The sequence below is a fragment of the Falco rusticolus genome, chromosome 13 (genome assembly GCF_015220075.1).
Source record: "Falco rusticolus isolate bFalRus1 chromosome 13, bFalRus1.pri, whole genome shotgun sequence".
NCBI lineage: Eukaryota > Metazoa > Chordata > Aves > Falconiformes > Falconidae > Falco > Falco rusticolus.
Window position 1 is genome coordinate 1,069,095 of NC_051199.1, and position 26,087 is coordinate 1,095,181.

Genomic DNA, 26,087 nt, shown 5'->3' on the forward strand with positions numbered 1-26,087 from the left:
TCCCAGGCTGCCTGCTGGACCAGCTTCATATTCAGGGAATGCAGTGCATGCAAACTGTAAGTGCCATGACACTGCACATTCAGAGGAGAGTCCCAGATTTGCAGTCCTTCAGCTGAATGCCTGACATCTGGCTCTGTGCAAAGGTCCTGTATGTCCAGCTGCGCAGCCAAAGATGCGGTCAGATGTTAACATGCATATTGGTTTTTGGAAGAAAATACTTGCCACCATCTGAAAAGGTAAAACTGCTAAATGCGGGAGTTAAAGTTTCACCTTCACAGGCAGGAAAATTTAAGTGATTGCTCCCAGTTAGTATCAGTGGCATTATAATGGGAACAGTAAACTCTCCAACAAGGGTTGAAGACGCTATGTGTTTTCTTACAGGCATCTACCTTCACACACTCTGGTGCTCTTTCAAAACTACATTCATTATGCTGTTGCCCAGATGAACTAAATACAAGCCAGTGGGACTCAAACAATTCAGGCAGGTGGACAAAGCGTGTCACAGCTTGCACTGGAGCCTTTCTCCACCTCTTACAGTTAAAGGCTCTGAAACAAATAAAACTGGAAATACACAAAGCAGAAATCCTATCTGAAGACGCTCCTTTCAGAGCTGCAAAATTCAGGTGAGATCAGCAAATTTCTTGGGCAGCAGTCCAAAACTTCACCTTCAAGAAGCCTTCAATCTATTTTAAACATCGACCTCCGAGCATCCAGGACAGCAGAGCAGCAGCCTCTGCAGGAAACCTGAGCACACATCAGATACAATAGCTTAGCTACTTTTCGTGCACAGTGGATTTACATAGTTAAAAAGCCAAGAGTTTCAGCCCTGCAAAGCACACCCAGAAAGGCAGCCTCGCTTTCCAGAAGCCTCGGGCATGCTGTGATGATTCGAGGTTGGCTGGACCTCTGCCCCACGGCCACACCTTCCACAGGTTCTGCTGTAGTATCCCAGAACACCTTCTCATCCTACACTCTCCCTAGAAAGCCTCGACAGAAAAGGCAAAGCTTTGTATGTGTCACTACAGAAAACACCTACATTAAACAACCTAGGTAAGGGCATTGAAACTAAAACCGCATTAAATACCAACATTTCGCTTGAACCTTGGAGTTCTCTTCCACTTTTTTGCCCATGTGGTTAGATCTACTCAGTTACAAAGTAACAGGCCACATCATAAAAGCTGCCTTGCATGACACCGGGAACCAACTGATGCACCCAGCACGTGCCCGCAGTACCAGCGACTTTCAGTATCAGTTTACTAACCACAAGTAAGTGCAAGGTCGTCGAAAAAGCTATCACCACCTTGACGCTGACCAAGAAAAGCTGTGTCAATACATAGAACTAGGGCAGAGGGTGAATATTGCCTCCCTTCTCATATTCTTAAGCTGTACAATGAAAAAGCCGAGCTAAAAACATTATCCAAACTTGTAACAAGCTCCCACGTAAACGAACACTGAAGCGCAGCCCGGCACCAGGGAGCAGACCCTGACTGGTGACGTCAGTTTACAAACACTGAAGGCAAGATATGCTTGTGGCAGGTATTGAGTCCTTTACAGCCACTAACTTTATCTGCTTTACCAAATCCAAAATTGTTTTTCTACCAGCTTTGGGGAACAAATAACAAGTCGAACCTTTGATGACTCAAATAGAAACATGGCAAGTAATTTTCCCTGTGGTTTGCACTGCAAAAGAGCCGATGGTCGCCCTAGCATCCACCATCCTGGTTACAGTTTGCCCGCACAGTTTAGCTGTTTAGCAAAAACCTTTTTATACAAAATACTGAAGCATTTGGAGCACCTCACTGAAGAAAAACCAGGCTTTGCAATGCCTCCCTTCCCAAATTGCTGCTTGGGCTTCCCCCAGTCTCTAGAGAGGCCTTGTTCTCCGAGACTGTAACACTCCTCAGGCAGCGCCTGCAATGGCTTAGAGACCTCCCCCCCCGCCCCAAGTCCTTCAGCCTCCAGTTAACACCCCCACAGAAGGAGAAATGGTGTATGATCATCTTCCTCAGCTGATAAAGGTACATCACCCAAGGCACAGTGGAGAGGAGAAAAGCTACTGGATGTAGAATATTCAGGAGAGGGTCAAGGAGAGAAGGTACAGTTATTGTGTTAGTAACGCTCATTGCTGAAAAATGCCTAGAAAGCAGATACCGAAGAACAGCCTGAACCCTTATTTCTGGCCTTTGAAGGAGATAATTAAGTCTTTCTCTCCCTAAGCTCTCTCAAACAAGACAAATCCTGATTATCTAAGCAACAACAAGGAGTTAAGAGACAGCCAGGGAGGAGAGTCAGCCAGCAGGACAGCGGCGCTTTCTTGGAGGCCCAGAGCGAACAGTTCAAAGTCTGCCTGTCGGGTCCCTGGCCATCTCAAGCAGGGACAGACACGAAGGGGCTCGAGCCTCATACTCCAAAGCCCAGAGACCCTCCTCTCTTTACAAAGAGGTGATCCAGTACTGTTACAGCGAGGTTTTCCTTCCTCCAGTAAACCCTATAATGCTAACACAATGGGAAAGCAAACATATCTCCCGGCAGCTCAGGTCGTGTACGTTCACTTGCTGGAATGTGTTTTGTACCGAGGCGCCAGAGACTGGATGGAACGATGTGCAAGGACGCGCCAGGCAGAAAGTCGGGACACTATCAACAGGACTACACTGACAACAGCAGCGCCTGCATCAAGGACAAAAACAAGTCAAGATAGCAGCTCACAGGGATGAGAGCTGGATTCCCTTCGCATACACACACTCGCCCAATGCAGGGGAGGAGCCCACACGGCACAGGAAAATATCTGTGATTACAGAACATCGCTTATCTCCGCGGCCGGCAGATGAAAGCTGTTACTAGTGAAGGCTAGAAAGAAGGAAGTCCCAACCCAAGAGCCAACACGTTGCTTTTTTTTTTTTTTTCCTTCCCCCTGTAGATAAACAAAAGTCTCTATCGCAAAGGGCTCTGCCAGCCCTCTCGGTGCGAAGTTACGGCCCAGTCCCGCACTCGGCCGGGGCTGGAGGCGACGGCCCGGGAGCGCGGCGCCGGGACAGCGGCCCCGCCGACGCCTTCCCGGGCAGCCCCGGCCCGGCGCCTACGCCAGAGAACGCGGAAGAGCTGGAGGCTTGTGAGGAACGACGGTAAAGGCCCCGCTGGGAAGGGCGGGAAGGCCTCGCCTCCCGCCGGGAGGGCTCCCCCCGGCCCCGGCCTGCGGCGACGGCGCCCGGGCGCTAACGGGGGCACCGCTGGGCCGCCCCCAGCCCCCGCCGCTCCCCGCAGGGGAGGCGGCCGGGCTACTCAGGGCCCCATGACCTGGGGACGCCGCTTCCAGGGCCGGGCCCCGGGGCAGCGAGCAGGCCGGGGAGCAGCGGCTTCTCCTCGCCGGCCGGGTCGGGGCCGCACCTCAGAACGCTGGCGGAGGCCGCGCCGCCCGGGGCCGGGCCGCTCCGGGAAGCCGCAGGCCTCTAACAGCTGCCAGACCGGGCCACGGGCCCCTGAGGCGGAAAGCGACCGGCTCCCCGCCGCAGCACGGAAACGGGCCGCCTCCGCCACCCACCTGCGTCCATGGCGGCGGCCCCGGCGAGGGCTGCGGCCGCTGCCGTCCCCGCCGACACATACAGCCCCGGCGCAGCCCTGCGCGGCTGCTGGTGCGAGCGCGACGCCCGCCCAATGGGAGATCCGCTCGCCGCCGGCCTCCGCGGCGGTTGGCTGCCGGCGGCGCTCGTCACGGTTCGGTGCGCCGGACGGCTTCCTCCGCGCTGGGGGCTGCCATTTTGCCGTACGGAGAGGCGGCGCGGGGAAGGGAGAGGCGCCGGGTCGGCAACGGAGCCAGGGCCGCAGGAGGTGGCGTGGCGGCACGTAAGGGTTCCGCTGGTCCAGCACGACGCCGGTGGAGGCGGCCTGCGAGGCGTACGCTTGGGGAAGTCCCCGCATACGGGCGCGACCATCGTGTTGTACGGAGCCGACCGAGCCCCGCCCCTCTCTCCCCAGGAGGGTAACCCCCTCACACCGCCCCTCTCGGAAACGCCTTTGACAGCTCGGCCGCCACGGTCCGAGCGGCTCGTCGGGAGGCCGGACGCCCTGCAGCAAGGAGGAGCAAGCGAGCGGCGCCGGGAGCGATTCCCTCCCTTCCCCCCCGCCCTAGAGTATCGGCGCTGTACGGTGGAGCCCAGGCCAAAATGGCGGCGGCCTTGTGGTGGCCGCCATCTTGGTTGACGGCAGTGCCGTACAGAAACCCCTTCCCCAGCGGCGGAGGGGCGGCCGGGGTGACCTGGCTCCGCCATCTTGCCGTACGGCTGGCGGCGGCCCGGGCCGGCGGGCGGGGGCCGGGGCGGGCCCGGCCGGCGGCGGCCGGAGATGGTGATCTGCGCCGCCGCCAACTGCTCCAACCGGCAGGGGAAGGCGCACCGGGGCGCCGTCTCCTTCCACAGGTAAGGGCGGCCGCCCGGCCCGCTTCAGCCCCGCCGCCCCCGGCCCTCCGCAGGTGCCACGGCTGGGCCTCCCCAGCCCCTGGCTCCGCTCTGGCCTGGCCGCCGGGCTGGGGGCGGCTGCCTGCCCTGGCCGTCCCTCCCCGGCACCGCCGGGCCCCCAGCGGTAGCGGCCGCCCTTTGTTTTCCTCAGCGCCGGGGACCGGCTTTGGGCTCCAGAAACCGGCCAGGCAGCGGGGAGCTGCCCCTCGCCGCCGCGGGGCCTGGGCCCCAGGCTGGGCTGAGGCCTGGCCCCCCCCCGCCTGCCCCCGGGCCTGCCCCCTGCCCCTCGCCCCGGCCTTGCCGGCGATGCTGCCGTAGCCGAGACCCCAGGGGGCGCCCGGTGCGAGTCCCTGTGGAAAAGGTGCCTTGTTCAGCCGCTCCGGGTCTTTTTTTTTTTTCCGGTCCGGGTCTTTTTACACCTGACTAAATACACCCGCCGTAAACATCAACGGGCTTGTGGAGGCGGCGGGTGGGCAGCGGTTGGCCGAGCTGGGCTGTTTCGGTGCTTGTGGCATCCTCGTTCCTTGCAGGCTGCTTGCCTTGCTGGCGGGCGGGTGAGCTGCTGGGTGGCAGGTCGGTTGCTGATGAAAAGGGAAGCGACGCTTTTTACTTTTGTGCTGGTTGTGGAGCGGAGCTGTTGGTGGAGGGAAGGAATGTTGAGTGTTTCGGCCCAAAGTGAAATAATCCTCAAATGAGTGTACCTGTTAAAGTACAGCTTTCGCAAGAATTTCTGAGACCTGAGAGTACCAACGCCTCTAATTTCCAAAATACGACTTAATTTTGCATGGGTTTTGTCTGTTTGTTCTTAGATTCCCACTGAAGGATTCAAAACGTCTGATTCAGTGGCTGAAAGCTGTTCAGAGAGACAACTGGACTCCCACCAAGTATTCATTTCTTTGCAGCGAGCATTTCACCAAAGACAGCTTTTCTAAGCGACTGGAAGACCAGCACCGGCTGCTGAAGCCCACTGCTGTCCCTACCATCTTCCAGCTTGCAGAGAAAAAACACGACAACCTGGATTATGTCAGAAGCAGAAGAAAAATAGCAAGCCAGGTGACACTGCAGGATGGAGAAGACCCTAGGGAAGGAGGCTGTGAGGTAGTTCAGAGAACCTCATCTTCTGGCCAGGACTTCATGGTGATGCAAGGGACAAATGAGATGGAGGAGGCAACTTTGCAAGTGGAAATCGGATCGATTGAGGAGGAAGAAGAGAACCTCCACAGCCAGCGGGATGGACCTCGGAGAAGGACGTTAGGTGATAAATTGGTTGCAAAGCCTGGACCTCAGAAAAAGCCTGAGAGATCTTCTGTGGAGGACTGTCCTAAAGCCACCTGGACAGGGAGCTGGATAGCAGATAGAAGTGGTGTGTCAGTTGACGATTTCACCCCTCCTGCCTCTGGTGCTTGCAAGTTCATTGGCTCCCTTCATTCTTACAGCTTTTCCTCGAAGCATGCCAGAGAGAGGCCATCTTTCCCAAAGAGCAGCTAGAAAGGAAAAGGCCAAAGAGAGATGTGGAACCAAGCTGCAGCAGCCATCTTATGGGACACAATAAGGCCGTAGCGGAAGGCTCCCCTACTTCATCCCCACTGCAACCCCTCAGAAACCTTCCCAGGGTTTGTCGGCATCCCCTGCAGACCTTACCCCTCAGCCTGCCGCTGAGGCTGTGGTGGGGCGGAAGGGTGATACAGATGCCAACCCCATGTCAATCAACGAGGTCATCATGTCGGCCTCAGGAGCTTGCAAGCTCATTGACTCCCTCCACTCATACTGTTTCTCCTCCAGGCAGAGCAAAAGTCAGGTGTGCTGCTTGCGTGAGCAGGTAGAAAAGAAGAATGGAGAGTTGAAACTTTTGAGGCAGAGGGTCAGTCGCTCTGACAGTCAAGTCAGGAAACTGAAGGAGAAGCTAGATGAGCTGAAGAGGATCAGTTTCCCTTACTTGAACAGCCTGCTATCCCAGGACTGTGGTCAGTATTCCCAGTGGCTTTGCATTGAGGCAGAATACACCATTTTCTTACAAATAAGAGGCTGTTTAAGTTACAAGTTGTAGAGATGTGATGGGTAAAAAGTATGAGAAAGGTACGTCTTTGGAAGGAAAAGTAGTAGCTTGTGTTAAACCAACAGACAGAGGTGAAAAAATGAGAGTTTTGGGCACATGAGTTATTTCTTATATCCCAAAAGTTTGGAGGTGATTCCTGGTATGCAATGGGAAGTTTGGTCATGGTGTTGCTGACAACTCTCTTGATGATTTTTTTTTTTTTTTTTTCCTGCCTGGATTATTTAACTTGTTTGTGACTCAGTAGCACCTGTTAGGATTTGTCTTCCTTTGGAGTGTGCCTGTGAATTTTTTTGGTGTGTTAATGAGCTGTCATGGGCAGCAGGTATCTGGGAAAGCTGTTGTAGTCGTCTCCAGTGATGTAAGAAGTACTTGTGATCTTAGATTTCATATGCTGCGCTCACTACACGAAGTCTAAGCGAGGTGGTAGGTATCAAATATGACAATGTCATGATAACACAGTGAGGTCACTTTTTGACCGGATGTCTGTGTTTGAACATTTCCTCCCTTAGAAGGCAGAAGTCATCGGGAAAAGGATAAGTGGCAAGAGATGGAGAATGACTTCTCTATCAATTAAAAAAATAAAACTGAGACACTTGAAAATGTAAGGGAGCTCAGCAAGGGATGAGGTCATGTAAAAAAGTTGTTGTGGAGAAGTCGAATCGGGCCATAACCCTTTTTCTTGCAAGAAAAGGAGTGATTTACTATACAGCTGATAAAACTTCTGCACAGTGACTCTAGTTGTGAGATGCAATTCAGGGGTAGTTTACGAGTATTTAATGATGTTTGGTATTTGTGTGGCTGCTGAGGAAATGTTGGGTTGCCTTATGAAGGATGCGTGGCTTGGGGCTTTCTTGAAGAAGTCATCACACATGGATGGTTAGGTATCTTCTGATAGTAATTCTTGAATCTCTTCCTTAGGATAAAAAGAATCTTCATTGCTGCTTCTAAAACCGTGTAGTATTAGACATGGTCAGAAACACGATACTGGCGTAGGCAGACTGTTATAGCATGGCCTACTTCCTGCTTCTTCAGTCAAGTGCAAGAAAATAAACCCCGACAAAATTCTTGAAGGTCAATACCAATGCTAGTTTTACCATGTGTTTTTAATTTTCGAAGTATAAGAAAACTCACAGTTTGATTTGGGTAGAGAGGGGAAAAAGAATGTTTTTCCCCCTCCGTGGAAATCAACATAGTCTTATTTGTACCTTCTGGTCTGTGTTTTTGTATTGTTGTTGTCAAACTACAGAAAAATCTATATACAATTTTAGGGCTTGTAATTGTTATTCATATATATGTATATATGAAAAAGGATGTCTAGTTTTGTTGGAATACCTTCAATGAGATACTAATGGCAAAAAGAAAGATGTTTATCTTTATTCGAGGAAGCACTGTGATTTTCCTGAGATGGATCTTCTTATATGTATATGGCTTTGAGAACATGAGAATTGCATATTAAGAATATCTTCTTTAAGAACATAAGAATTATATATTCTGTTTTCTAAGGGAAAATACAATTATTATTTTTTCGAATTGACTAGCTCATTACCTGTTCTGCCATCTCTTACCAGCAAAATTGGAGATCAGTATGTGAAAATGAACCATTTTGGCGATTGTAGCTTGGTGCAATGGGAAGTTCTTACGGAGCCCTTTGGCTGGTGACTTTTTCTAAGGGGTTGGTGGGTGGGTGGTTGGCAGCTTTTTTTTTCTTCTTTTTTAGCTGAATCTTGGTGCTGTTCTGCCTTGTATTGCTTTTTGTGCTCACAGTAATAGTTTATGGCAGTCAAAATACCTGATTAAGTGCAGCTGATTGCTGCTGGGCAGTCTGGTTTATGCCTAGACACTAAGTTTTACTGTAATACTGAGCTAAATTGAAGAAAGGCTTTTTGGTATTCATAAAAATACAGTCAGGTAATGTATTACCTCAATAATAATTACAGACTTTTTTTAGTAGCTACGTTGCAGTTGTCCCAAGTCATCTGATGTGTAGTTGAGGTGCTGTTGTTAGCTGTGAACCTGAGCTTGTGTATTTTTTTTCTTCTAAAGGCAGTGCCTTGGGATAGGGAGCGTAAGTACAGTAACCGACAGGACTGACCGTGCAGGTTGTTACGTGTCTGCATCCCAATCCACATGCTGCGGGACCTCTCTTTGCTGCTGCCTGACGCTCAGCCGCTTCCACAGAATTGCAAACAGAAAAGTGAGCTTTTAGGCCTGCGCCCGTTAAGCAGATCTTCATTTTGGTACTAGTTCTCAACCAATATTTTCCTCCAGTGAGACAAGTAAATTTCTGCTGGCTGTACCCAAACTACAGCCAGCTGGAAAGAGCAGGTTTCAGCAAACTGGTATACATGCAGCCTCCGCCAGCCACACTTGAAGATTGGTGCTCAGTCTGGGTGAGTTTGGCTCACAGTGTGCTCGAACTGTCATGTTGTGCTCAAGCGGTGTTTCCCACCTGTCTTAACAGGGGTGTTGACTAACTGGTTTTAGGAGAAGCCCTGGACTGTTTCCTACCCAGCTGCCACATTGGCCTTTTCCATCTAAACATTGAATTTGCTCTCTCCTTTGGTAGGGGAGTGTTTCCTTCTGTCTTATGAGCTGCTTCAGAGGTCCATGGACCAAAGGTTGAGGAGCTTCTAGCAGAGGAGTTCCGTTAGGCACAGCACACCAGGCAGAATGAGGTCAGATGCATCTTCTGGAGAAGATGCACTGGGAGAAATTGGGGAGAGTCAATGAACAGCTATGGATCCAGTGTCCTGGGGAGGGGGAGACTATTCTAACAGCCATGTCCTCTGATGCACAAAATACTATTTGACCAGCTTGTTCTGCTTGAACATTTCACAGCTCTGCTGCATCATGCTCCCCCAGTACTAGCATAGACGGGAGATCTGAGGGTCCTCCTTTCCTCGTCTTAATGTGTTCAAGCTTGGTCCTTTATAAAACTACATCTCCCAGCAGGCACTGGGATAACTGTGTTGCCTAATCATGAGATCACTTCCCTTATGGCCATCTTGTCAACCCTGCGCAAAACACTTTCTGGTGAGCAAAGGTGGTTAGAGAGCTAGACCAAGCAATAGAAAAGTAACTCTGCAAATTATGGCTGGCAATGGAGCAATCGCAGGTAGGATTCAACGGGGTGAAGTGTCTGTGTTTATCAGAGCAGGTAAAGCTGTTAGAATTCAGCTGTTTGAGCATACGTGAAGCCGCTTGCACACTGCATGTCTATTTTCATGAAGGTCATATTAAAGGCAGGAGAGTTTGCAGAATGAGTCCATCTGAAAAACAGTTAGAAATTTGCTAGGAATCTGTAGGAAATCATATTCCCTCCAGCTTAGTTTTGTCTTTAAATATTTCTACAAAGCCAGAGTAGAAATGGGGCCATTTGTAATTCTTTTTACATACCAATAAAGCATAGTTTGTGAACTTTGTGGACAAGCAGAAGGATTCAAACATTAAATGTTTGGTTTTGTGCTGAGGTGGGAGTCCTGATGCCTGGTCTGTGGGGCCTGAGGTGCTGTTTCCCATCGAGGTGGCAAAAGGTTTTCGTTTGTGTTGCAGAAAACAAATAGCAAAATCATGTTTCTCAGTGGCAGTAGAAATGGGGTTGTGCAAGGATGCGAGATGCTGTACTTTCATCTGTCTGAGCAGGACTTGGAACAGCAATGGGTCCTTGTCCAGTTTAGCTTGAAAATGAAACATTTATAGTGGATTGCAGAGATGTGCTGTCAGAAAAATTGCCTCTGCCAGGGCAGGCACTGCTGACTTGGCAGCTGCACATTAACTTGAAGCTAGATTTTGGAAGGAAAACACTTATTCTGAGGTGGCAGGTGGCTGCTTCTGATTTTTTTTTCTTCTTTATTTTTTCTTGTCTGGGATGGAAATGGCCAGGTAGAAGGCTGGTCAATATGGTAAGAGGGTGTTACAAAGAACAAGGGGGCTATAAAGTAAGCTAAGAGCGAGACAAGGAGTAGGAGCGTGTGCATAGATTAAGAGCAGGGCTGAATTTGTGGCAGAAGGTACTACAAGGGAAGCTAGGTGAGACTTCACAGCACGTATGGCTCAAGCACGTGCTACGCTGCAGCAGGTGGAAGGTAAGCTGCCTTCTGCTCTGCAACCAGTGTGCGGGCACCGACCTGACACACAGCAGGTTTGGGACTTGATGGATCAGGGACATGGCTCTTTCACCACCCCCTTGGAGAGAAAGGCAGTTGGAAGGGGGGAAAACAGACTTTTTGCTCTGCAGTTGCTTTTTTTTTTTTCCCCCCTGGTGGAATGGTCTTGGTTTTTTTTAGTTTTTTTTCCTAATAGCCTATACAGCTTGTGCATTAAGCATTTAATTCTGCAGTGAGTCGGCAGTGACTCACAACAGAAAAACAGCTTGCAACTAGGAACCAATGAAAATGCTGACTAAGGAGAACCTGAAAGTAAAACATATTGAGGTAAGCTCAGGTAGGATATTCAGGTTTCTTGTAATAGTGTATAATTTTAAAAATGTTTTCTCTGTGTTTTGTAGTGCAGGAGAACTCTTGACAGTGATTGCAGGCACTGGAGCATTTTACTGCAGACATTAGAGGCAATAACATAACAGTGCTTGGTCCTGAAATTAATTACTAAGGCTGTAAGATGAAATTTTGTGAATGTAATAACATTCCCAACTTTTAAAGCAGAGGTGGAGCTAGAGCATGTCAGTGCTAGGAATTCTTTCCTGCTTTACTGAGGGGAGCATCAGCGAAGTGTGTAAAGGGGTACAACACTCAGAGAAAGGCAGCAGAGTACAAAGCCACTTAAACATGGAAGAGGTATGCTGAACAAGGCTGCTCCTTAATTAGCAGAACCTTGATGATGATTTAAGTCCAGTAAGCAACTCAGCTGAAGAAAGGACTGCAGGAGGCTGCCCAGCTGTTGCTGTAGCACTTTGAGGACTGAGAAGAGGTGCTGCATGAGTGAGTGTGGGGTTTTCGTTTGGTTTGGTTTGGTGGTTGGTTTGGTTTTTTGGTGGCTGGGGGTGTTGGTTAAGTTTCCTGCAGCGAGTGTACCCCAGCTTAGGGGAAATAGGTTAGCTGTCTTGTTAGCAACGAGCTGGCTGCTCATGCCACAGTTTTGCTGATAAAGCGGCATAGGAATGTGTGCCAGCATAGCTTTCCGTGCCAGGAATCCCATTTGAGAGCCACACTGGCTGAAGCCTGTGTAGACATGGCCTGAGGGGCTTGTTCAGCTGCTTTGTCTGGTTTGTCTCATGGCAGGGAGAGCATGCAGTCTTCTGCTGCAAAGCGTAGAGAGCCGGTTACAGTCTGACTTTGCTACAGTGCTGGGAGGGATTTGACTTCTAAACCCTCCATAAATGAGGAAAGGTGTGGAAACAGTCTGTGAGTTTGGAGGGATGAAGTGGGTTCGGATGGTGAAATGGAGCTGACTTGTGTGCCCAGGAGCTGGGCATGCCATCCTGGAGTCTTGCTTATGTGCCTGTGGTTTTTGTCTCCCAGGCTGTTGCAAATTGTGAGCATTGTGGCTAAATTAAGTGGGATTTCATAGAGGAGTGGAGGTCTTGAAGATGCTGGGCCCCTAACAGCTTCAAGAAAATGTATCATCTGACAGGGGGAAGTGACTCCAGGAATTTCCTTGCTAAGAAAGAAGCTATAGTGTGAGCTTCCCTGTTAGATAAGAGAAACTCTGCATGTGGATGCAGGAGAACCAGCCTTAAGGACCCAATCTGAGTCTGAAGCTTTAGACATGCAGAAGAGTGGCCAGTGTCTCTTGCACTGCAGATTCTCAAGTGTGGTTTGTGTTCTTGATACCATCACACACTTACGTTTTAAGCTATAGTAGCAGGTTGTTTGTAAAAGTGATGTGCCAAGAGTTTAGATCTTTAAAAGGGAAGTATATGCTCCTTTGTCAGTGAAATTCCTCTTGACAGTGACTGCATCTATGAACCTGTTTGTTTGAAACAAAGCAGCTCAGCAAAGGTATTTTCCTCTTTAAACTCTTACTTTTTGTTGCTGCAATAGTCTTGCATTTACGCACCCCAACTATGATGTAAGAAGAAAATTTCTTTTAAAATCACTACTTTTTTTTTTTTTTTTTTTTTATGGGCTCAGTCAGACTCCTTCCTGTCTCCCCTCTCCTGCTTTTCCATTCTCTCAGCTCAGCCCTCTAGCACAGAAGGCTCCCAGGGAGGAAAAAGGACTTAGTCCACTTGTCAGAGACTGATACTAAAGGTAAGAAGAGCACTGCATAGGATGTGATCAGGATGTGTTTACTCCTCTGCACTCCACTGAGTCTCTGTCCTTGTCCCTAACCAGCACTTATGGTTTTCCAAGTGACATAACAAACTAAAAACCTCATGTTGGCTTTGCTGCCATCCAGAGAGTTTGGGAAAGTAATAATGATTGCTTGGCCATGTTGTTTGCCTGGGTGCCGTAGACTTCAAGGTGCACAGCTACATCTTCACTTTTCAGGTGGTTACAAGTGCGGCTCTTTGGACGTGAGACCAGCATGCCTAGTGGAGCACCTCCAGCCAGACTGGACGCTGCACGGCGAGGTCAGGCTGTGTGTGGGTGCTGGAAACAGTCGGTTGGCTTCTCTTCACTCATAACCAAGTCTAGAGAGTGGAAATGGCTAAAGCCATTTCTTTCGTCTGTCATGTTGATGCTCTTTCCTGAAATGCTGCAAGGTTGGCAGGCAAAAGGAAATGAAATGCCATATTATAAGCACTCAGATGACAGAAAGTATCTTGCTTCTCGGCTTTGTTGCTGCTTCCTGACCCAGGAGAGGGCAGCAGCAGCCCAGGCTGCGGTCTCTTCCAGCCTTTCCAGAACTTTGCTCTTCCCCTTCTTGATGGGAGTTTGAGCCTGCAAAAAGCTTGGCAAGAAACACAGTGCATACAGTAGCAAGCGAAAGGCAAATACCAGTTGGCTGGGGTAGTGACCGTCTCCTTACTTGCAAAACCGTGTGCTCTCAGCATGGAAGTAGAAAGGGAAACTGGTTCATAAGCAGCAGCGTAGAAGTATGGGGGTTCTTGTAGCAATAACTTTGGACTTTTGTTATCGATCATCACTATGTTGAGGTCTTTGCTGCACCAGAAAATAATGTTGTGTTGCTTTGGTTGCTCAGAGCACAGGTGGAAGGTAAGTACAGTGAAATACTGTCCGGTATAGTAATACTGATGTGTGGCTTGTAGGAACCCCTTCTTAAAACTTTGGTAAGCTGGTGGTGAATGCACAGGCTATCAGAACAGTCTTTGCAAAGGCTGACTCTGATGCTGTAGGTTTTTATCACCTATTTTGTAGTGAGCTTTCATTTTTTCTCATGCTGTTTTACTTGTGAAATACTTCAGGATAAAGAATAGTAATAGCAGCACCTTGCCGACTTGTTGGCTGGCTTTCTAAACCTGCTATCTGGATAATAAATAACAAAAGTGGTCTCTCTTACCAGGGAAAGTTTGTGTTTCCCCTTGTTTGGCATTCCAGGTGCAGACTCTCCATTCCTCTTCCTCATTCAGTCTTTTTAGCCTGATGTTTGGGACTGAACACAGTGAAACTCTGACTGATCAAGCTAGTATTTACTCACAGCATCAGCTTTTTAGGTCAATTTCTCCCTGCATCTGAGTCTGTGCCTTTTAGACCGTCTGGACAGGTAGTTTGTTCTTGTATTACATGATATCACTAGGTGTGGAAAACAGCCCCCTTTAGCTCCCACCCTGGTGGTATGAGGCATTTATCACATGGGTGGAAGGAGGACATGCTTTAGGTATACTTCAGTCATACTTGTCTGCATAACATAGCTAACCTAGAGTAGTGGGCACATCACTTCTGTTGGTGTTTGTCTTTCCTGAGATTATGTGGGTCCCATATCACTTTCCCTGTTTAAACCTTAGGAATGGATCTGCCTTGCTTTCCTTTGACTTAAAATTGTCTGTTTCTCTGATTTATTGGGTATTTTTCAGGTCACACTCTCTGAAATCACAGCAAAATGCAAACCTGTTGTTACTCAAAGCTCTTTTAAAATGATTCATTAAAGAAGCTTTAACTTTGTGAAACAGACCTTGGTTGCTTCTTAATAAATGCATTGACAAAGGGATGTAGTTTTCTCTTCCATTTATGCTTTAACTTGCGGAGACCCTAGTCTTTTTAAAACATTTCACTTGGCCTTAGTCCACAGTCTTAAGCAGAACGACTTCTGAATGATCCCTGTCTCATTGTAAAAGTGCAGGGTGTTGTTAACCTCTTCAAGAAAATGACAGTCAAACTTTGATCTTGAATATGCATGCATCTGATTTTCATCTGATGCGAGGACTTGTTTCCTTGGTCTCAGAAACAAACAGGAATGGGACGTCCTTAGGGCTTGAGAAAAATCAGGCCAGAGCATTAGAGATTTAATTGTCATTTAGTGATAATTCTTTATGCTGGGATTTCAGTCTTCTCCTTCCTTGCATGTAGATGGGAGGGGGCTTTCTCTTCAGATCAAGCTACAGAGAGGAGTCTGAAGCAGACCACTTGGAAGAGAGCTCTAAGGCCAAGAGCAGGTTTGAAAACAGACCTACTTTTGTTACCTTTGTGACTGTTCGTTGTTCCCCATCTCCCCTTGCACCTTGGAGCTGACACCACTCTAGAGAAAAGTGCTGCTGCATTGGACCATTTCTGAGGTGTTCTGTGTTCCCCTCCACCCAGCTGTGAGCAGCTCACAGCAAGCTGCAGAGCACAGATCTCTGAATTTTCTTTCTTTGTTCTTTCTTCTTCCTCCACAGAGACTCCCCAGTTGAATCCTGTGATGGAACCCCTGTCCTGGATGCTGGGCACCTGGCTGTCAGACCCACCAGGAGATGGCACCTTCCCTACAATGAAGCCCTTCCAGTACCTGGAAGAAGTGCACATCTCTCATGTGGGGCAGCCCATGCTCAACTTCTCGTAAGTCAAGGGGCTTATATGTGTCGGCAGCAGCTTTTGGGTCGGATCAGGCATGGCTCCAGTGAGACTTGTTGGTTGTATTTCTTTTCTAGTGGCAAAGTAAACAAGTGTTCACCTACTGAATGAGACAATGTAATGATACATGACTGCACGGTATGACTTTCATTTTCCTTTAAAACTTGTAATTAATTGGCATGCTGTTGCAACGTATCCAGAGCTGCACACCTGCAATCAGTGAAGATTCAGTAGCCCAAGAGTACAGTGCACTTCTACAGAGCTTTTCAAAAGTGAGTTCACACCTGTGAACTTGTGCAGAAGCACATGTATACAGGATCGGGACTGTGGCCAAGGTACAGGATACAGTTCTTGTGGCCCGCCAGTCCTGAGGTTTACACAGTGAGAGGTATCGCAGTGCTGCGAATGTGACTGTAACTTAGAGTAGTGAGAGTAACTTAGGGTACCAAGAGTGGCCCCAGCATGACCTATTGTCTGTGCAAATTCTGTACCTGCCTTTCAAAGACCAGCGATTCTTCCACTTTAATGTGGTGTGCACTGGGTGCATATATTAGCCAGAAGATGTACTGTCCTTATGGCCAGAAAAGCCCCACTGTTCTTCTTGCTGGTGGTAGCTGTCTAATTAGAAATTAATCTTCAGGTAATAGCATTACAGCTGCTATCGCTCTGCTTTGTGAAACCCCCACTTACAGATCCAATAAATGGTATGGTACAGCTGTCAAGTTTGTTCATTTAAAACTGTCATCCTCAGTCTTCACCACCATGAATATCTGAGGAAAAATTAGAAGTTTGACAACCTGTATCGAATAGGAGGCAGATAGCTTAACTGCTTTAGCTGCAAGTAGTTGTAAGAGAAATCAAAAAGAAATCTGGAGGAAGAGAAGTGATGTGTTAGCTGACTGTTCAGTGCTGCTGCAGTACTCATTTGGGGCGGGTGGGTTGGAAAGTTTGTTGCTTTAAAAAAACAGATAAAAGAATAATTAAAAAATGCCAATGCTGTGTGAAAGATGCCCTGTGTTCCTGGTGTGCACCATTCGTTGTGACGGAGCTGCCAGCTCAGCATGTGGCATTTTTAGTCGTTTCCAAAAGAAACAAAGCTCTGACAGTCATGCTTTGTCTACATCTCTCTCTCCAACTTTTGAACAGTTGCTGATTTGAGTTGCTTTTTTTTGTTTTTTGGTGCTGAGGAGATACACAGCTCAGGGCTGCTGAGCTCTGGGAAGCATCAGGAGAATAGGCAGCAGACCCTGTGCCTCCCTGGCTCATGGAGCAGTGCTCCTTGACTGTTACAAGACAGTTCAGATGACTCTTGAATGCTCCAAGCACTGAAAGAAGCCTGATTTAAGTTTGTTCATCCTTTGAATCTAGATAATCCCACTATGAGGCATGAGTCAGTACAGTACCTGGCCTCATGAGCTGCAGAGCACAGAGGCTGAGATGCTAGGACAGTCTTTAGCAGGGATGCAGCCCTGCACTACTGACAGAAGTCATTCCTGGTTCTCCTTATAACCATGTGGTTAAAAGGAGACATCCTTTATATAGAGACAAAGCCAAACGGGAGGAGCAGTTTGTGTATTTGTACTTGGAGAACATCGGGGAGCTGGAGGCAGCTGCAAGGCATACAACTGCTCCCTAACTGCATGCCTTAGCTGTGCTCCCCCTTCCTTGTCTCCAGTTCTTTGAAGCCTTATTTTTAAGGTTTCTTATACCGTGTCCTGGTTTTGAATAGAATAGAGTTAATTTTCTTTTTAGTAGCTGGTACAGTGCTATGTTTTGGGTTAGAATTAGAATAATGTTGATAACACAATGTTTTAAGTTGTTGCTAAGTAATGTTTATCCTAAGTCAAGGACTTTTCAGTTTCTTAGGCCCTGCGAGTGAGAAGGCTCTGGAGGGGCACAAGAAATTGGGAGGGGACACAGCCAGGGCAGCTGACCTGAACTAGCCAAAGGGATGTTCCGTACCATAGAACATTGTGCTCAGTCTATAAACTAGAGGGGGCTGGCCAGGGCAGGCAGATTGCTGCTCAGGGACTGGCCGGACATCGGTCAGCAGGTGCTGAGCAGTTATATTGTGCATCACTTGAGGGGCTTTTTCCTTCATTCCCTTTGGATTTTATTCCTCTCCCCCTTCTCTCTCCTTTCATTACAGTTGTTGTGGTTATTTTAGTTCAATTATTAAATCATTCTTATCTCAACCCATGAGTTTTACCTTTTTCACCATTGTCCTCCCCATCCCGCTGAGGGGGGAAGTGAGCGAGTGGCTGTGTGGTACTTAGTTGCTGGTTGGGGTTAAACCATGACACAGTAGGGGTGCCGTGTGCTGCATCTAGTGCTGTTGGTCTTCTAGGAAGTGTTGACTCCGCATTGTTTATTATATTTTACTTCACATAGGAAATGCTTTGGATTTTTCAGCTCTCAGTGCTTCTTTAATAAATAATTGCTCCAGCTTCCCACATGCTGGTGCCTGGACAAGCCCCTTGGTCAAGCTCTACTTGCACTCTTGCCTCGTAACCATTGGGGTGACAGCTGATGATACAGATATCCCCAGTCCCAGGACGGGTCGTGGTGGCCAAGGTGGACTGGTGTTGGCCATTTGCAGCAGGCACGTCCCAGTTGCATGGAAGAGGCCACTGTAGAAACTGCTGCCGCATGAGGGAGTTCTCGGGCGTGGATTTAGCAGCAGCAGCTCAGAGGTTGCCTCCATCTCCTTTCCTGTAGAAGGATGCAGAGTGGGAAATTCTGTGAAAAACAGTATGAAAAGACAGAGATTAGTCTAAAATAAATAGGAACCAAGAGGATAGTCCACTGCGTTATATAGATACCTAGCTTGCTATTGTGTATAAGCTGCTGTTTAATTCAGTTACCCGTGTAGACTCAGGAATGCTGTAGCACTGATGTGATACATAAACATGCATGTATATGTAGTCACCCATAACACGGGTGACTAAACATACAACTCTGAAGCCTCATGAAGAATAAATAAGAATCTGAGCTGAACTAAGAAATAAGAGAAATAAGTCTGCTCTGTTGCTGCCTGCAGCAAGTAATACACAAAAACCCTCAGCTTGCCAGGTTTAAAAGCTAAATAAGATGATACTGTAATTCCAGATATTTATTTGAGAAAAGGAAGCATTTGATGCAGAGTATGCCTTCAGCATCTGTGAATGTCTGACTTCCTGGGGGATTTTCTGAGCTACTTTGTCGAAGTTTGAACTTAACTAACTGCAGCTCTAAAAAGTAGCTCTGCCTGTAGAGTAACTGTATTCCACATTTGCATCTCCCAACCATAAGCATTGTTAGTCGTCTACTCTTCAAATAATACTGAACGTAGTCATGTAGTTAAATAAAATACTGTTGCCTCTGAGATGAAACCAGGCCAAACACTGTATTTTCAGTGCAACAAACAGCAGCTTTTGTATTCTGATTTCCCCTCAGGTTCAATGCCTTCCATCCAGACACCAGGAAGCCCATGCACCGAGAATGTGGATTCATCCGCCTCAAACCTGACACTAATAAGGTGGCCTTCATCAGTGCCCAGAACACAGGTACACCCCTGATATCCATAGGCGGGGAGGAGAGGTTCTTACCCTGCTCTGCCAGTTTCATCACTTTTCCAGAAAATTATTGCACATGTCCACAGCTTCATTTATTTTCACTGTGGTTTCAGTGCCAAAGAGCAGCATTGCTGCTTTTTGGCACTGGACCCACAGTGAAAACAAATTAATAAATGAGCTTGTGTCAAAAGCACGGAGTTTCTATGACTGGCTATGTGGCTTTGCCCAGACAGTATGTCTTTCCAGCTTTCTGTGACAGGTATTTTGAGGGGTATGCTTTCCTCAAATGATATGTTGGTATTTGCAGACATAGCTTTGAAACCAAAAGAGCCTCTGCCTCTGTAATGAAGAATTGTAGTCTGAGCCTTAATGATGGCAGGTAGTAAGTGGCCAGTGACATTCCTGATGCCTTTGTACATCCTAGTCTTTTTTTTCTTGTTTGTTTGTTTTGTGTGGAAGCTGGGGAAATGTCTAGATAGAAGGTTCTTCATTACCACTGCTGCTGTCAGCTGGCCACAGGTGACCGTGTCTGTGGCAGAGCTCATGAACTCCCCTCTCTGGAGCCCTCCTCCAGTCACTGGTGTCTTCCTTAGGCAGCCGCTCCTTCCAAACAGGGTCAGATTTAACATCCCACTAAACTGTTGTTACCAATGTCAACATTTGCCATATTTGATTTTGCGGTGCACGGCAGAGCTTGTGGGGATGTGGTGGTTTGAAACCTCCTTTGCAGCCTTTCCATCCAGGAGTGTTTGGTGTGAGCTGCTTAGCAGGTTCCCTGTGAGAGAACCTGCCTGGGCTGTGGTACTACCAAGAGCCTCAGCAGCACCATAGTCAGGGGAGCTGCTCTCCTACTGTTCCTTTAACAATCTTGGAGAGTAATCTCAGTGCAGCCTTATTTCTTAGTTCTTAAACTAGGAGATTTTCCCACTGTGTGGATGTAGTGCCTTGGTACTTGTTACACACCTTACAGGAACTGAATGAGAGAGGGAACCACGTCCAAATGTTAAAGTGTTAAAACCCAGTTGGTGCTTAATTTTGCATCTAAAATTCCAGAGCAGGTGCTGAAGGGAACACTGCTAGTTGCAATGCGATATGCATCCCACATGATATGAGTAAGTCTGGCTAGATTTTTCTAAGCAGCGTTACATGTCTGAGGTGGTGTGGGTTTGCAGTTGTCAGTATGTGCTAGGTCAAATAAAACTGCTCTTCAGGGAGAGTGATGTTCTGTTACTTAGCCTAATAATTGTGACGTTGTTAAGTAACCTAAGTAGCTTAATAAATATTATGGCCTTGCTTCTCACTAGGTCTGGTGGAGGTGGAGGAAGGGGAGGTGAATGGACAAGAGCTGTCTATAGCTTCTCACTCCATAGCCAGGATCTCCTTTGCCAAGAAGCCCCATGTAGAGCAGGTGAGTGCACACACAGTGAGCAATCAGCGTGGTATTGCTAGCCCCAGAAGGTGTCTAGTTGAGAGGATAGGTTGATTAGCACACTTTAATTACAGATTGGCATTAGAAGTTCTTGGAAATGCTGCATGGCATCCTGGCTTATCCTTTCTCTAACAGCCTTCAGAATGTATTTTGTTCATTACAAGACCCAGAGGGATCATTAAGATAAGAGCTGATGCACTGAATCTGGCCAGCCAGCCCAGAATCCTGTCTCTAGCAGTGGCCAGTAGCCGGTCTTTAGGGAAAAGAATAGGTCACTCTTCTCTGAATACCTTTCTACAGGTGGGAGATTCTGGTGTTCTGGATTAACTACAGTATGAGGGTGCACATGTAAGGTATGCCCAATATTAGGCCCCACTGGGATATTTTAGCAATGCATGCCTTTCACCTTTTTTTTGCAAATCTTGCTTGCTTACTTTTAGGGCATTCACAGGTCACTCTGGGCTCTCTTCCCATCCATGGCTGCTTGGCAGGGCTGGTGCTTGCTGTCGGCTCCACTCTTGGCTGACTGCTTCTTGGGGTTTGAACTTTTTGTGTAGCGGCACTTTGCTGTTGACACAGCTGGGTGGGCTGCAGCCAGCTGCCAGTAAGACGGCACTGCTGGAGCTGGGTGCAGCGTGCTGAGGTCACTGCTGGAATCCCAGTTATCACACACAGATGCAGTTGTCTTGGCTGACTAGCAGCTGAGAAAGGCAGCAAGGTTGAACAAGCTCTCACAGGGAGTAGGTACCAGCATGTTCTTGCACCGGTTTGGTTTTTCTCTGGTAACGTGAGCCAAGTGACTGGCTGCAAGGTTTTAAGGGTGACAAGTGGGGGAGAAGACACACCTCACTTGGATTCCTTGGATTCCAGCAAATACAGTGCTGCCTCATTCTGGACTTCAAGGCTGAATTTTGCAACCTAGTTTCTAAGAGCTATAAAAGCAACCCATAGATAATGGAGAGCACGAGTTTGTACAGATGCAGCCGGTGTCATAAGCCTGCTCCCTACATTCACTGATGTGCCAAAATGTGTATGTCCCTGCACAAACAATGTCTGAACTCTGGAAAAGCAGTCTAAACTGCTTTGCCTTCCATGCCTGTTTTAAGTTGTTGGCTATCTCCTTTCCCAGGAGCAACTGTATTGCCTCCTTTCTACAGCAGGAGGAATAAACCCACTAAATACTAAGGGTATCACCGAAGCAGTGGAGCTTGTAATTACTACATGTCAGTAAAATGGACCGCCCTCTCAGAGTCACCGCCTGAAATGTGAGCAGTTAGACTGGCAGGAGGAGAGGGGGGTGGCAACAGAAAGCCAAGAAATGGCTCGCTGACTGAGGGCTCTGGGCCCAGCTTTGGCTGAAGGCTGGAAGAAGGAGCCACCCGAGCTGAAGGTCCACGCTCGCCTGGCACCTGAGGGCAGTTCAGGCCTAGGTCCTGGTCACAGTGAGTGTCTGGGGGGGGCCTGGCTGGTGAAGGAGGATGTGCAATGAGAGGGTATGGCAGGTAACCAGCTCCCAACACTGCCTCTTCTCCACCAAGGACTGCATAAATTACCCACGGAAATGAAGAAACTGTGTCGTGAGAAGGCGTGGGTGCTGCTGCTTTCGTTGCTCCTTTGGAGAACACATCACCATTGTGTTGTGCTCCCGCGAAAAGCGATTTGGGATGGCTGTGGCTTGGCTGAGATGTAACTTGGGCAGGAAGAGCCGTTCCCTGGGCCAGGGCTGTGTGACAGGCACTTGCCAGTGCAGCTGTGCTGAGGTGCAGGGAGCTCTCTGCATGGGCAGAGAGGAGCAGTCCCCGGGGCCTGTCCCTGTCAGAGGCGATGCTGATGGCACGTCAGGCGCAGCTGCAGCATGTGAGACTCTTCCCACCTCCCTGAGGAGCGAGTGGCTCTCGCCTCCCACCCTGCACCTAAGAGGGGGAGATGCTGGTCACAGAGCAATGCTCCTAGCTGGATTTCTTTCTAAACAGCCTGCTCGTGTTCCCCTGCCAGTGCTTGGAGAACAGGCACGTTTTCCAATAATTTTAGACTTGAGGACAGCCCTCGCAGGGTGCAGGCATGGCGGGAGCTGGCTGATGCGCCTGCAAGGCTGCTGTGCTGTTGGTGAAAGGTGATGGAGGTCAGCGGAGTTTCCCGATGACTGGAGACCTGTGGGTCACCCGTCTTCAGAAAGTGCCGGAAGGTCAGCTACAAGCTGCTCAGCCTTAAAAGCTTCAGCCCCTGGAGACTTCAGCACATATGAAGGAGAAGGTGACTGGACCCAGTTGGTGTGGTTTTACCATGGGTGAATGGTGCCTGGCTGACCTGGTTGTCTTCTGTGATCATGACTGGATATGTGGATGGGGGAACAGCAGTGATGTCACTTACCTTGAATTCAGCAATTTCCCGTGGCCGTTTCGCAGTGCTGCACGATTCCTCTCCTGTGTGGAAAGCAGCACTCTCCCCTCGTGTCTCTGGTGTACACGGAGCTTGCCCTCCCACGGTACCAGCAGCCAGCCTTGACTGAAGCTGGCTTTTAAGAGAAAAATCCCCTCTTCTTTTTTTGCCCGGTTCATTTCATGTTCTTCTGGCATTCAGACTTAATGGCCTGACCTACAGTGGGCAGTTCAGGAAAACATGGGTCATTCAGCGACCCTGAACTAAGGTCACCTGTTGTGAGGTGATTTCTTGTTTAAGTCTTTTGTATTCCTTTTGATTGCCTTTTCCTGCTTAAGGTATTTGAGGAGCGCTGTTGTGCATTACAAAGAAAGCCCCACCTGATCAGCAAATATTAATCAAAACATCGTTTGCATGTGATGCTGTTGCTGCTGTTGCCCCAGTGAATGTCAGAGCAGCTTCGCTCTGAGCTGGCAATAACCTCCTGGGAGGACGTGTTGGATATGGTACGAAGAGCACACCGTGGCTGGCCTCAGGAATGGATGTAAGGGAGCCGAGGCTGTCTTGGAGCACGCAGGCCGGCAGTAGCTCATGGGCATGCCCGTGGGTGACCTCCACTGGAAATGAAAGCATTTGCAAAAGCCTTTGCATTTTAGGAATTTCGAAATGGAGCTGGTTTAAGTGACTGCAAATGAATCATGCTTGCAGATTACCCTGCTGTCCCCAGGACTTTGGTTCTGTTTGCCCCTGGGATTGTGTTCATCGTGGGAAGCACAAGCAGCCACCAGGCGGTATAAAGAGCTCTTTGGGATGACATGGAGCCAATCTGCCAAAATTGCACCTAAGAAGGACCTAAGTGCTAGTTGTGTGGGGTCTATGCTAAGCTGCCTCTTTGCAGCAGCGATCACTCGGGGAGCTGCTGTGCCCTGGTGCCATCCACAGTTACGTGGCTGTTCCGCCAGGCCAAGCAGCTGGAGGGATGCCCTCCAGAGTGCTGTTCTCCAGCAGGAGCTGAGGTTCTAAAAGGATGGTCGCGCATCTCTCCTTTACTTTGGCAGCAGCTAGGAGCAGACCTACGACGCATGCTGAGCAACGGACGCTTAGCTGCCACCTCCAGTGTGGAAGCTGCTGAAGCCTGAGTTCAAGCACCTGCTTGCACAGGTCCCAAGTGGCCCAGCTCCGCTGGGCATCCCCAAATTGCCTCTCTTGACGTTTGGTGCAGCGCAGAGACTATGCGGCTGGAGGGATGGGGAGACGACGTTGCCTGTCGAGCCCTCTCGATGGACAGCAGCGTGGCTCCCTCCTGCCCTGCGGCTGGCGGCAGGTGCAAGCGGAGGCTTGGCAGGCTCTGATCTCCCGTGTAGCATGAGCAGCGCCTTCCTCTCGCCCCGGGTGGTGGCTTGCAGAGAGCCTCAGTGGTTCTGACAGCTGCCTTGGGGATGTCATCCAGCACAGAGCAGCTCCCTGAGCCACTAGCCGGGAGCTGCTCTTCTGGTGGAGGGATGCTGGCCTGTCTGTGCTGAGGTGAGGTCAGTAGTAGTTCCAGGACACTGTGCTGCTCCGTGGATAATGGTCTTGGGGCTTGGAGCTGTTAATTTGAAAGGGCTGCCTTCTTTAGGAGGGAAAGCTTCTCCTCGTTTACTCACATGGCTGTAGTGAGCATATCCTTCCCTCTGTGGTGCATTGACAGCAAATGTAAGGATGGCAAAGGGCAAGTAGACAGTGCAGGTACAGAACTTAGTCTGCAGATGCCGTTTGCTTGATTTCGTTATCTCTTTTCTTACCCCCTTTTCAGATTACCAGAAAATTCAGGCTCAATTCTGATGGGAAACTCGAACAAACTGTCTCAATGGCAACCACTACGCAGCCCATGACTCAGCACCTCCACATCACCTACAAAAAGGTGACGCCCTGACGCCAGGAGGGCCGGAACTCCCTGCGGAGGACGAGGAGCCCCTGGGGCATCGTGCCAAGAGCAGTGGCAGCTCAGGAGCACAGCAGGGCAGACCCTGGAGTGCACTGCCTGCGCTTGCCCCCAGGGCGCAGAGCTTCCCGTCCTGTTGAGAATGTTACTCAGATGTTTCTGTAATGGTATATCAATAAAAGCTTTTATTTTTATGGCTGTGTCCTTGGGCGTGATTGCAGAGTGATCTGTGTGTCCCTCTGCTCCGGCAGTGGTTACAGAGGGGCTTTTTGGTGCCTGTTCATTAGTAGGCGTTGAGTTGTAGGTCCAGCCTCCTGGACCCTTCTCTGCCACCTGAGTAACGCCGCAAGAAGCAGCAGGGTCAGGAACGGATTTGCATGGCAGGGACATACCCTGAGAACTGCAGCTCCTGCCTAATGAAACTCGGCTCAAATATTTGGAGGGAGCACCTACATCTTGCTGTGGGACTGGGAGAACTGTCGCAGGACCCAGTTCTGATGGTGCCATCCAGCTGACTTGAGAGGACTTGGGGCAGTCCTGGAGGTCAGGGCCAGCCCTTGCCTAGCTTCAGTGCAGAACGTCACAAGAGTTTGGGTGACAACTGTGAGCCAACGGACAGAAGAGAAACGGCCAACAGTGGGATTGACCTTGGCAGCTCTTTTTTTCTAGCACAGGAGTCATGGTGCTGCTTTGACCTTTGTGAAATCTGTCATCAAGGCCCTCATCGGTGAGGGAGGCAAAGGTCTAGCACTGCCTCTGGCCCACAGCAGAGGTGGGAGAGACAGTTCTGGCTGTGTCTCTCCTTCGATTGTCTCCAAAGGCTTTCTGTGGTGGTTTTCTGGCTCTAGGGAAGGCCTGGGCTGTGATATTTCTTTCTCACCAAGCTTTCTGATGCCAAACATTGTGCTGAAACTCTTGTGTGAGGGCACAAGGAGTCTCATTTGCACTTATGACTTCCTTAGGGGCCCAAGATCCATCTCGGCGAAGGGATATGAACTGTCATCGTTTTGGGAATGTCTGGTCTGGCAGCTCCCGGAGCTTCTCTGAGCTTTGTGGTGGCGTCCTCAGTGTTTCAGGCAGGGAGCCCAAAATGATTCAGAGAGGTGGTTTCAGCATGTAGTGCTACAATGGTATTTTTAAGAAAAGAGGAGGCGGCAAACAATTCAAATCCAGTGTTATATTCCATAGCTCCTGTATTTCGAGATGAAAATGTGAACTGGGGCCAGTAAACGATAGAACAGAAACTTCTCATGGTTTTGGAGACAGCAGGAGGCTTGTGGGAGGTGGAACTTTACAAATAGTCTCTGATCTGTGAAGAAGTGGTTTTTGAATGCTGATGCTCTAGGTCTGCGAATAGAGGATGTTACCAGTGGCGTGATGCA

General features: G+C 48.9%; 1 protein-coding gene across 1 annotated transcript; it reads left to right on the plus strand.

Moving 5' to 3' along the window:
• Positions 1 to 4,338: 4,338 nt before the first annotated feature.
• LOC119156481 (peroxynitrite isomerase THAP4-like) lies at positions 4,339 to 24,880 on the plus strand. Its single transcript, XM_037406230.1, is given in 8 exon segments — positions 4,339 to 4,412; positions 5,261 to 5,919; positions 5,922 to 6,032; positions 6,035 to 6,415; positions 15,245 to 15,404; positions 18,855 to 18,964; positions 20,278 to 20,381; positions 24,577 to 24,880. Coding segments are annotated over 8 exon segments (1,719 nt in total). The 3' UTR covers positions 24,697 to 24,880.
• Positions 24,881 to 26,087: the final 1,207 nt, after the last annotated feature.